The sequence below is a fragment of the Biomphalaria glabrata genome, chromosome 2, assembly GCF_947242115.1.
Source record: "Biomphalaria glabrata chromosome 2, xgBioGlab47.1, whole genome shotgun sequence".
Classification (NCBI taxonomy): domain Eukaryota; kingdom Metazoa; phylum Mollusca; class Gastropoda; family Planorbidae; genus Biomphalaria; species Biomphalaria glabrata.
The window spans coordinates 14,660,252-14,673,251 of NC_074712.1; the positions used below are offsets into that span (position 1 = coordinate 14,660,252).

At 36.7% G+C, this 13,000-nt stretch overlaps 1 protein-coding gene across 2 annotated transcripts in view; it reads right to left on the bottom strand.

Annotated features, from left to right (window-relative positions):
- Positions 1–11,457: 11,457 nt before the first annotated feature.
- Positions 11,458–13,000, bottom strand: part of LOC106059821 (cadherin EGF LAG seven-pass G-type receptor 1-like) — a 134,813-nt gene continuing 133,270 nt past the window's right edge. For both annotated transcript variants that reach the window (XM_056019243.1, XM_056019244.1), the window contains exon 27: positions 11,458–12,938. In XM_056019243.1, the coding sequence (XP_055875218.1) occupies positions 12,705–12,938 (234 nt within the window). In that variant the 3' untranslated portion in view covers positions 11,458–12,704. The remainder of the gene's footprint in view (positions 12,939–13,000) is intronic.

Below are 13,000 nucleotides of genomic sequence, written 5' to 3' on the forward strand. Positions count from 1 at the left end.
CCTAGATCTAGTGGTAAAACCTAGATGTAGTTCTAAAGGCAGCAAAGATGAAACAATTATCTGGAAAAAAAATACAAAGAATGTAAAACATTATTTTCTATTTGAAGTTTTATTGCCGAGTTCTTTGTTAATATTTTAATGTAACTTTTTTTTTTCAAATTATTATCTTCAGTTTTAGTATTTTATTATGTTAAATTTAGCCATATCAGGAGGTCCTCATGGATGGCAAAGACCTTTCTGAAGGGAACAGTACCAGGAAAAAGAAAGACAGAGAAAGAGATAGGGAGAAAAAAATAAAAACAACAAACAGGCTTGTCCTTGATCTAGATTCTATTCAAGTTAAAAGACAGCAATGGAGAGAGACAGTGTGGTGCATCAACAGTCCAACAGACCATGGTGAAGGAGAAAAATAGGTGTGTATTTATTGTTCTATTTATTACTGCTAAAAGGTGGTCGACGTAACAGAGGCGCCCCACGCAAACGCTTCAAAGACCAGCTTCGGCGTCAACTTTCCTTGACTGATATAGAAGAGAGGACCTGGTTGCATGCGGCCTCAGAACGAGACAGCTGGAGGACACTTATGAAGGCCGCCGGATACACATTTGAGACCAAAAGAAAATCCGCTGCCGAGGACAAACGCAGACGGCGAAAAGAAAATCTAAATCGCCCATCTGCGGACAATGGTTATGCCTGCCCTGGATGTGGCAAAATATGTATGTCACAGCTGGGGCTGCGCAGCCACGGGAAATACTGCATTCCTCACTAATCTTCGGATTGAAGACAAGCCTTATTATTGCTGCACATAATTCTGTATTTATGTTGCATTATAGTTTCTAAAGTAAGTAAACTTTCCCCTTGACATCTTGTGATCTACGGCGCTGATGATGTTAAGGTCATCTGTTTCTGTGACCCATGGTTAACGAGGGTGTCATGTTACCAGCACAACGACCAACCGCCTTCACTTTTCCCAAATAGATGCCAGGTACCCCTGGACTCAGGGCCACCTGAAAAGCCAGAAATAAAAAAAAAAACAGTCTTTGGCAGGATTCGAAACCAGGAACTCTCGGTTCGGAAGCCAAGCGCTTTACCACTCAGCCACCGAACCTCCAAGCAAATAGTTCTATAATTTTATAATTATTATTATGTGTATACCCACTTCAAAGTTCGTTATATTTTTTGTTCTATATATTGTTGCATTTATGGTTATTGCTTTTGATATTGTAGTAGCTACTGTTATATTTATTATTCTATAAATTGTTGTGTTTATTGTTATCACACTAAGATTTAAAAAAATACAACATCGTAAAGACAAGCGACTTACTAGAATGATTGATTGATCTCTATTGATCGGCGTGGTCCCCTCTCCGTACAAGGGCTAACGTCTACATCAACAACAATGGTCACTTCGGACTGACAGACTGGCTAGCTGACTCGATGACCACAACTTCACAACACAGTGACACGTGAAGGGCGGTTTATATATGACCCACTGACCACTGTATCAGAACAATATGTACTGTTGGCATCCTCACTAACTTGTCCGGATGACCAGAACAGACTGACCAGAGTGTGATGAGAAAACTGACCCTCTGTAAGACAGTTTGAGAATTGGATTAAACACAGAACAGTACCAAAGCCTTAAACCATTTTTCCGTTTTTTATGTTTAACATATACGAAAACACTAGAACTACTTTCATTTTCCGATCAGTCGAAAGCCAATAGAACCGAAGACTAATTATTGATTGCGTTTTTAAGTGAAGTAAGACTTGCAACAAGACTGCAATAAAATACACTGGTACTTTATCACAGTTCAACACCTACGCATTTGTAGGCCGTGTTACACCTGATGTCACGAGTTCCTCCTTGTTGATGTAGGTGCTATCCTAGACTTTGGTTGATTTTAAATTGATACGTGACACCTGGGTATTAATCGTAGTGAAATACCTGAGTTTTGACCATAAGGCATATTTCGGTACTAAAATCAATACACCAAACTGTAAGACATTGAAACCAAATTTAGTTCGAAGTGCTGGTGTAATAAATACTAAATTGTATTACATTATCCTAGCTCATTCTTGCTGTTCAATTATTTTTAGCGGCCCCCGAAAGGGGAAAAGACGCTATTAGTTTTGTGCGAAATGTCTGTCCGTCTGACCGTCTTTCCGTCTGTCCGTCCGTCCCGTTTAAATCTCGTAAACTAGAAACGATATTGAAAATCGGACATCACAATATTTTAGACCATTCAAAGTTCTGATGCAACGGCTACTTTTTTTTTCTGAAAGCGAAAAATCTAATTTTAAAAATCAATTATGCAAGCAGTTTTTTAAAGAGAAAAAGCTAATTAGTCCCCTAATTAGTTAGACATAATTTAAAATGAATAGTAATCTTATAAACTTCATTTTTATGAACATTATTTATATTGCGGAATGTTTTTTTTTTTTTTTTTTTTTGAGGATTCGAATAAGAGATTGAGCCTTTTCAAAACAATTGGATCAATTATAAGACATCAGTTAGGCCAATGGAAGCGCGGTGGCTGAGCCGTAAAGCGCTTGGCTTCCGAACTGGGGGTCCGGGTTCAAATCCTGGTGAAGACTGGGATTTTCAACTTTGGAATCTTTGGGCGCCTCTGAGTACACTCAGCTCTAATGGGTACGTGACATTAGTTGGGGAAAAGTATAGGCGGTTGGTCGTTGTGCTGGCTACATGACACCCTCGTTAACCGTAGGCCACAAAAACAGATGAACTTTACATCATCTGTCCTATAGACCACAAGGTCTAAAAGGGGAACTAGTTAGGCCAGGTTCACATCTAACTTTACATTCACTTTCACCTATCCTTTGATCTGCGGGACCGTTGGGGCACTACACAAGATCTGTTAACCTTCTTTCTCCATTCTTATCTCTCATTTGTCTTTGATATAATTTCATTTGCATGTTCTTTCTGAAAATATTGAAGCCTGCCTGGATGGACCTTTTCGGGGGCCGATTTTGAGTTTGTGTTTCCACACAAACTGTCTTTTGTAACCTTGTTTTTTATTACTTTGGTTTGATATGATTTTTCTCTCCCCTTTTTGAAACTTAAACTGAGCCAAGAAAAACATAACCAGACACTGGTCAGCAAAGTACAACTTTATTTGTTGTAGTAGCAACTGGTCAAACACGAGTTGGACAGATACATCTTTAGAAAAAGTCATTTATAAGTATGAGAATAAAAATTGTTTAAGTAATAAATGGGCATTTAATTGTCTAGTGTACATTTCTGAGCGGCATTTAATTGTAGAGTGTACATTTCTGAGCGGCATTTAATTGTAGAGTGTATATTTCTGAGCGACATTTAATTGTAGAGCGTACATTTCTGAGCGGCATTTAATTGTAGAGCGTATATTTCTGAGCGGCATTTAATTGTAGAGCGTATATTTCTGAGCGGCATTTAATTGTAGAGTGTATATTTCTGAGCGGCATTTAATTGTAGAGCGTATATTTCTGAGCGACATTTAATTGTAGAGCGTACATTTCTGAGCGTCATTTAATTGTAAAGTGTATATTTCTGAGCGGCATTTAATTGTAGAGCGTACATTTCTGAGCGACATTTAATTGTAGAGCGTACATTTCTGAGCGGCATTTAATTGTAGAGCGTATATTTCTGAGCGGCATTTAATTGTAGAGCGTATATTTCTGAGCGGCATTTAATTGTAGAGTGTATATTTCTGAGCGGCATTTAATTGTAGAGCGTATATTTCTGAGCGACATTTAATTGTAGAGCGTACATTTCTGAGCGGCATTTAATTGTAGAGTGTATATTTCTGAGCGGCATTTAATTGTAGAGCGTATATTTCTGAGCGGCATTTAATTGTAGAGTGTATATTTCTGAGCGGCATTTAATTGTAGAGTGTATATTTCTGTGCGGCATTTAATTGTAGAGCGTATATTTCTGAGCGGCATTTAATTGTAGAGTGTATATTTCTGAGCGGCATTTAATTGTAGAGTGTATATTTCTGAGCGGCATTTAATTGTAGAGTGTACATTTCTGAGCGGCATTTAATTGTAGAGTGTACATTTCTGAGCGGCATTTAATTGTAGAGTGTACATTTCTGAGCGGCATTTAATTGTCGAGTGTATATTTCTGAGCGGCATTTAATTGTAGAGTGTATATTTCTGAGCGCCCGTCAACGTTCGTTTTAGAAAATATGTTCGTTGCAGATTTCATATTTGAAAAGTCTTCCAGACTGTCAAAAAATAATCGTATTGTTATATTTATGTCCGTCTATTTCCAGTCTACCTCGAGACTTTATGCGGCGCGACAGCTACCAGGTGCTGTTATTGGTGGTGGGGACATCTTGATTTTGAGTTATTGAGAATTGAGCTGCTATCGATATAAGGGATTCTCCGAAAACTGTTTTCGCATCGATCTCAACATAACCTTATAAGAATTAGTATCGATCTTCACTGGCCAGCTACAGTAACGAGTTTCAAAAAAGGCGTTCAAAGGCGGAGCAGGGCTTCTTAGAAGATTGCCCGCGACCCCCAGATCAACGCGCTCGGGCCATTCTGTCAGAGCGCCAATCACGCGATTCCAAGCGCGCCCCCCGACGCAGCAATAAAAGATTCGGCCTCCTGATCGTGTCTAGGGTGTGTTTGCAGACGTCATCCGCGTCGCCGGCAAGGCGTGATGGCTTTCTGCGTCTGCCGCACAGCCCTGTCAGGCGTTAATAGTTACACGGTGTTACTTTTTACAAATCCCCTGACCCTTCATGTCCAGAGCTGAACGTCTTTTTTATTTTTCTTTTTAAATCTTTCTTTTTTTGATCGTCTGAAAAGAAAAGGCAGACGGGGGGAGAGTTATGGTTCTTTAGTTTCGTAATTCAAAAGCACAGCTCTTTTCTCGAGATTTCTTGACGTTTCTGAGTGATGCCGATGAATTCCGCTGCCGGAGAACAAGCATCTTCTGTTAGGCGGACTTCCATCAGCAACGCGGAAAAGATCTTGCCAGAATAGAAAGGTTTCTGTTAGGTAAAGTTGGAATGGACAGATTCTTTGATGGAGAGAGATGGAGGACAAAGCAATAGAGATTTCAAGGCATGGTCAGACGGAATGATGAAATAGTGCAGCCCTCCTCACTCCGCCTTGGTAATAAAAAATTATTTTGTTTACTTTGATTCTATCCCTTGCTAGCATATAGTAAAAAGCTAAGACAACAAAATAGAAGCTGTCTCCAGACAATACATCTTTTTTTAAACAACATTTTTTTTTATTATCCTAAGAAAATCCTTCAAACTTCAACTTATCTTATCTTTATAATATGTTAAACTACTTCAAACTTTATCTTATCTTATCTTTATAATATGTTTAACTACTTCAAACTTTATCTTATCTTATCTTTATAATATGTTAAACTACTTCCAACTTTATATTTGAAATTCCAATGAACATTTTGTTGAAAAAGATTGTTGAAACTAATTAAGTGAAACCAGTTTCTATTTCAGTGTAGAAATTAAAGTTGTGCATTTGTCTCAGAAAAAATTGAAATTATTTTTTCTTTTTATTTGTATGTAATATTTTTTTTTGTCTTATTTTTGTCTTATTACAAAGCTTATATCAGCTTATATAGCTGTCTGTTCAAAAGTTTATATACGTTATTTCTCCAACAGCCATTCTCGGATCAAGTTGAAACTTCGCACAATTATTCAATGAACATAGACAAGACTTTCTTGGAAAAAAAAACAATTTTTTAATTTAATTTTTGTTTATTTCCATGAAAATTGAAACATGAAAAAACAAAAAACAGAACTACAGACCAGACCGAAATATTGCTGTTTAAATCTATTGCAAGAAACAACAAGTACAACAGCCAGATATTAATACAAACAACCAACCACAAAGAAACAGTCTCCCAGATATTAATACAAACAGCCAACCACAAAGAAACAGTCTCCCAGATATTAATACAAACAGCCAACCACAAAGAAACAGTCTCCCAGATATTAATACAAACAACCAACCACAAAGAAACAGTCTCCCAGATATTAATACAAACAGCCAACCACAAAGAAACAGTCTCCCAGATATTAATACAAACAGCCAACCACAAAGAAACAGTCTCCCAGATATAAATACAAACAACCAACCACAAAGAAACAGTCTCCCAGATATAAATACAAACAGCCAACCACAAAGAAACAGTCTCCCAGATATTAATACAAACAGCCAACCACAAAAAAACAGTCTCCCAGATATAAATACAAACAGCCAACCACAAAGAAACAGTCTCAGAGCATACAAATCAAAGAGAAGGAACTACATTATTTCCATTATCTTTACAAGTCTACGTCTGTTCAGTGCACGTAATAAACACAGTAACACAGGTGAGACAAAAAAAAACGACTTATCTAGTGAAACTGACCAACAATGAAAAGCAACAAAACAAAACAAAAAACAACAAAACAAAAAGCTCTACCGACTTTCTAAATTCCAGACATTATATTTCAGTTAGGCTGGCATTATATTGATGTCTATTGCTGGCATTCGATGAAACAATAAAATCAAAACAATGGTTAAAAACAAAAAGGAAAGGAAACAAAGAAGTACTAAGATACAACTTAGCGCACTGACTGTAGTCTGTTGTTTGATGTCTGTCGAATTAAAACAAGGAAATATTAAGGACAAAGAAATCATGGAATGAAAGTGGCCACACAGTTTTAAAAAAACATTCAATCGACACAAATAAAACATTTTTCGAAAAGAAATTTTCATTACGTATTTCTTAGACCAAAACAATTTAAGAATTTAAAATAGAGCTAGATATGTTTCATTATCAAAGTGTATTAACTATTTAGAGAGAATTGGTGACCTAGAAAGTTATGGGCAGCGAAAAAGCACCGGCCTCATCTCTGGAAGAAAAGAGTGCCGAACAAAAAAATGACTGGCTTCTCTACCACCAAAGCGAAAGCTACCTTAACCTGCGATATATGTGAACGGGAATGTCTCTCCAAGATAGGTGACATAGGTCTCCACAGTCACGTGAAAAAACGCCCTACGAGATGAACCCTAGTCGTTACGACTGAAGGAGGCCAACAATTACTTCAGACATAAAACACAAAATACAAACATGTTTTCAGACATAAGATAGAAACCTGACACTCGCTGTTTGTTCTCTGACAATGTTCATTGCAGACATTCCTGTTACGCCGTACACACCAATGGTCTCTTACTACACGCATCACAAAAGCTTTTATTCCTAGAGGCTGATGGGGCAGCTATTGTAAAGCCTCTTATTCCGTGAGGACAAGACTTAACGAGGCCGCCATGTGGCCCACACAACGATCGAGAGACTCAACTCTAACCAGTCAGAGACGGTAACAAAATGGCGGAAGCTTCTGCCAACAAGATATCATACACTTAACCCATTCCCCCCTGTCTCCAAATGTATACCACTACTTCTCTAAGGTGCTAATCCAAATCTCAGACTATGGCGCCCTTCTAACGCCCTATAACTCTCACTTTACACACAACTAAATACAGCATATAACATGAAGTAAATAAAACAAAAATCTGTATTGAAAATATAATTGAGTAAGTTACATCTCTCTCTCTCTCTCTCACACACACACAAAAACACACACACACACACACACACACACTTACCTGTGTCTGTAGATTGACACAAGGAATACAGACTAGCTATGGCCCTACTCTGTAAAACAGGATCTAAGTAAAAGTAATGTTCATTTACAAGAAAGAAACCAAAAGTTAAACTGATATAATAACACATTAAAACATTTACAATTATGAGACATTTGAATGCAATTAGATAACGTATCTTCTAGACAGTGCAATGAGAGAACGTATCTTCTAGACAGTGCAATGAGAGAACGTATCTTCTAGACAGTGCAATGAGAGAATGTATCTTCTAGACAGTGCAATGAGAGAACGTATCTTCTAGACAGTGCAATGAGAGAATGTATCTTCTAGACAGTGCAATGAGAGAACGTATCTTCTAGACAGTGCAATGAGAGAACGTATCTTCTAGACAGTGCAATGAGAGAACGTATCTTCTAGACAGTGCAATTAGAGAAGAAAACAGAGTTCAATAACAAAGTACATAGTTTATTTTTATTTCTCACGATCATTGACTGACCCCATGACTTTATGTAAACACAAGTATTGTTTGACCCTTGACTTTATGTAAACACAAGTATTGTCTGACCCCATGACTTTATGTAAACACAAGTATTGTCTGACCCCATGACTTTATGTAAACACAAGTATTGTCTGACCCCATGACTTTATGTAAACACAAGTATTGCCTGACCCTTGACTTTATGTAAACACAAGTATTGTCTGACCCCATGACTTTATGTAAACACAAGTATTGTTTGACCCTTGACTTTATGTAAACACAAGTATTGTTTGACCCTTGACTTTATGTAAACACAAGTATTGTCTGACCCCATGACTTTATGTAAACACAAGTATTGTTTGACCCTTGACTTTATGTAAACACAAGTATTGTTTGACCCTTGACTTTATGTAAACACAAGTATTGCCTGACCCTTGACTTTATGTAAACACAAGTATTGTTTGACCCTTGACTTTATGTAAACACAAGTATTGCCTGACCCTTGACTTTATGTAAACACAAGTATTGTTTGACCCTTGACTTTATGTAAACACAAGTATTGCCTGACCCTTGACTTTATGTAAACACAAGTAATGTCTGACCCTTGACTTTATGTAAACACAAAGATTGTCTGACCCTTGACTTTATGTAAACACAAGTATTGCCTGACCCTTGACTTTATGTAAACACAAGTATTGCCTGACCCTTGACTTTATGTAAACACAAGTATTGTTTGACCCTTGACTTTATGTAAACACAAGTATTGCCTGACCCTTGACTTTATGTAAACACAAGTATTGCCTGACCCTTGACTTTATGTAAACACAAGTATTGTTTGACCCTTGACTTTATGTAAACACAAGTATTGCCTGACCCTTGACTTTATGTAAACACAAGTATTGCCTGACCCTTGACTTTATGTAAACACAAGTATTGCCTGACCCTTGACTTTATGTAAACACAAGTATTGTCTGACCCTTGACTTTATGTAAACACAAGTATTGTCTGACCCTTGACTTTATGTAAACACAAGTATTGTCTGACCCTTGACGTATGTAAACACAAGTATTGTCTGACCTTTGACTTATGTAAACACAAGTATTGTCTGACCCTTGACTTTATGTAAACACAAGTATTGTCTGACCCTTGACTTATGTAAACACAAGTATTGCCTGACCCTTGACTTTATGTAAACACAACGATTGTCTGACCCCATGACTTTATGTAAACACAACGATTGTCTGACCCCATGACTTTATGGAAACACAACGATTGTCTGACCCCATGACTTTATGGAAACACAAAGATTGTCTGACCCCATGACTTTATGTAAACACAACGATTGTCTGACCCCATGACTTTATGTAAACACAACGATTGTCTGACCCCATGACTTTATGGAAACACAACGATTGTCTGACCCCATGACTTTATGGAAACACAAAGATTGTCTGACCCCATGACTTTATGGAAACACAACGATTGTCTGACCCCATGACTTTATGGAAACACAATGATTGTCTGACCCTATGACTTTATGGAAACACAAAAATTGTCTGACCCCATGACTTTATGGAAACACAATGATTGTCTGACCCCATGACTTTATGTAAACACAATGCTATTAATAAAGTTGAAAAAACAAGGTGCCGAAGATTCAATACAGAAATTCAACCGGTATGTGCACAGCAATAGCAGTTATAACGTGTAGATAATAATGAAATAACGTGCTCAAGGATAGTGATAATAATAATAATAATAATAATAATAATAATAATAATAATAATAACAATAATAAAATATCTTATTAGTTCCAACGAAATACTGTTAGATCATGATTTTATAATAAAACTAATAATCACAGTGTTATGGTGTATATGTGCGTGTTTCTGAATGTAACGATGAGAAATGATGGGCGGATGGTTTTGGTTGTGTAGGCTAAATAGATTCTGATAAAAATCACGGGCTGGTCTGTCGTAGTGAAGAAATAACTGGCGTGAACGTTGAAGAAGAGGAAATCAAGCATGAGACGTGAGACTGAAGAGATTTGTGTAGTTTTAGTCAGTTGTATCTGGTGGAATTGCTCAGGTCATTCGTGTGTATACATCCGTCTTACTTTCAAGTTTAATTTGTTCTGGATTTATAAAAGTTATATTCAGTTTTGGTTTAAAAGAAACTTGTTTATGTTTATTTCTGGTTCTTCATTAGGAATGTAATTCGCCTACATCGGTCTAGTTGTACTAGCTGTTTGGTGCTACAAACCAACGATCAAATAACAAGAAATAGTAATAAAAAGAATAGTAATAATAATAAAGGGAACACAAAATTTGTGTTTCTCTTTAACGAAACTCGACCCTGGCAGTGCCAGAGAATGAGTACTCGTTCGTTTCTAACATAATAATGTCATCTGAAGAGAATAGTGAGCTCTCAAACTAGCTTGCCAAGGTGTCGCCTGTGAATGGTCTATGTAGTTTATTGTGTTTTTCCAACATGTCTGTCGTGAAACCTAGAAACACAAGCTTGTTGCCTCAGCAGTTGGTAGGGGCCGTTCTCAGTAATGGGGATGAGTCTGCACATTTGGCAGGGCCTGTGACAATGGGTCCAAGGCTGTAGTATCATCGTAGAAACTTCAAGGCTGCGTGGTGGCGCAAGAGGAATTTCTACTAGCAAAATATTCTTTGGCGCCTTATAGCTGATGGCAGCGTCAGTAAAAATTGGCCGCCGAATTTTTTTTTATTAATTAGAAGAAGGAACTTAAAAAGCGCCTGTAGTAGCACACTGCATTAATCAACTGTTTCTAAATCCAGCACACTGAAACTGTAGACTTGGCTTTTCATGTATTTTTGAGTCTTCTAGGTATTCATCAATTTGTAAATATTTTCTTACATAAATAAACGTAAGTAAAACAGTTTTAAGCTTTTAAATGCCTGGATTTCTAGACAAGTTGGAATGCAAAAGAGTTTTCAATATTAAATTAACATATGACATCTTTGTAATATTTTTTTAGCTAAATATATATATATATAGGTGCATTAAACAATTTATACTAAGACATTACTCACATTGTTTTACATTACAAATATGTGTACATCTATGGTACATAACATGACTCTATTCATTTTCATTTATCACATCGATTTCATTATGTTTCTCCATTATGTTTCATTACATCATGTTTCATTACACCATGTTTCATTATATCATGTTTCATCATCCTTCATTATGTTTCATTATGTTCCACCATGTTTCATCATTTAATTGTCAAGCAAAACAGAACATTTATTGAAATGAAACATTGTCAAGAGTTAAATAACAAACAACAACAACAAATGAAACACATATAATAACTCCATATTTTGTTTTATTCTTTAAGATTTACTACACCTTGACCCTGACCTAATTCATTGAATGTATCCCAAACTTTCTTCTTACAAGTGATAGAAAATTAAAAATAGCGAAACTTAAACTCAAGAGTTGATGATAAAGAAAAAAAAGTGAAACTAATATAACTCTTATTTGATGATAGGAAAAACAAACACACGCGCACGCACGCACACACACACACACTGTGTCGATGCTTCAGTCTGCTAACTTTGATTTTCACAAATTGGCTTCGACAAATTCAAATAAATCCAACCTGTGTCTTCCATACTTCATAACCGTAAACTGTTTTGTGTTATCAAAAACATCAACATCTAAATATTTAACTTACGCAGACTCTTCAATACATACATTACTATATCATAGTCTATACGCAATAAAGAGTACATTCATTTCATTGTTATCACAAGATCTTTAATTAAAAAAAACAAAAAAAAACTACTTGTCTTCCATGTTTTTCGGTACTCAACACGAGGTGTGTCACGTGATAGTCTAAAATGTAAACAAGATATGTCGCAGTCAGTGGCGTCAAGAGGTTAGGTGTCACTCGAGCCTGCCCGCACCCACTAGTTGCAGTTGGTAAAGTTTGGAGAAATGAAAGCAGTACAAAATTAGAATCACTTCATTGAATGCTCTACATATAGGTAACAAAACAATTTAGATACAATCAAATTTAAGCGCCCTTAAAGACTACTTGTACTATATAAATTATGAATAAAAAACAGCAAATATATTCGTTCTTCAATAGTTTCATAGATAGGATTAGACGATTTAAAAATTAAAAAAATATAATCACATAAATTGGCCTCTAATACTATTTATAGAGTAACAGAAAAAAAATCATAGTTCTAAATCTTTCTTATAGAATTTCTAATGCAATAGTGTTCCAACAAATATTTGCTATTTAGCCATATTTAATAGTTTTATACTGAAAATATTTGTTCACATTATTCACTCTTCATCATATGTACGGCTAATACTCTTTTAGTGCAATGTTTTGATTTTTTTTTTTTTTTGTATAAGGGGCAATCACTCTTGGCAACTCATTGACTAGTTAGCTCATCACCCTAGAGTTGCTGAACTTTGCTTTACCAATCGATTTCCCGAAGTTCCGGTCTTTAGTCAGTTCCAATCTTCCTTTAGTTTACACAGACGGCCAGTGGTCAAACACTGGACAATACGAAGTAAGTGTCGAGCCCGATGACCATCAGACGGTTGATATCATCTCACAATCAGATCCTTCATCACTGCTGGCCTCAATGCGCGCCCGGTTCTTCTTGCGAGATAGTTCTCGTAGTCGGGACGGCCGGCTGTCTTTGCTAGATGGGTCCGTCCCGTTAAATTCTCCCGGGACATTCAGTTGTTTCTGTGCCGGGCCTGTGCCGGTACTAATGCTGCCGCCACCGGAACCGGACATTCCGCCGTGACCATCCGCCACATCCTGAAAGAAAAAACAACAACACAAGAGTTAGGAAATCAGTGATCAATTTAAAACAATACGCT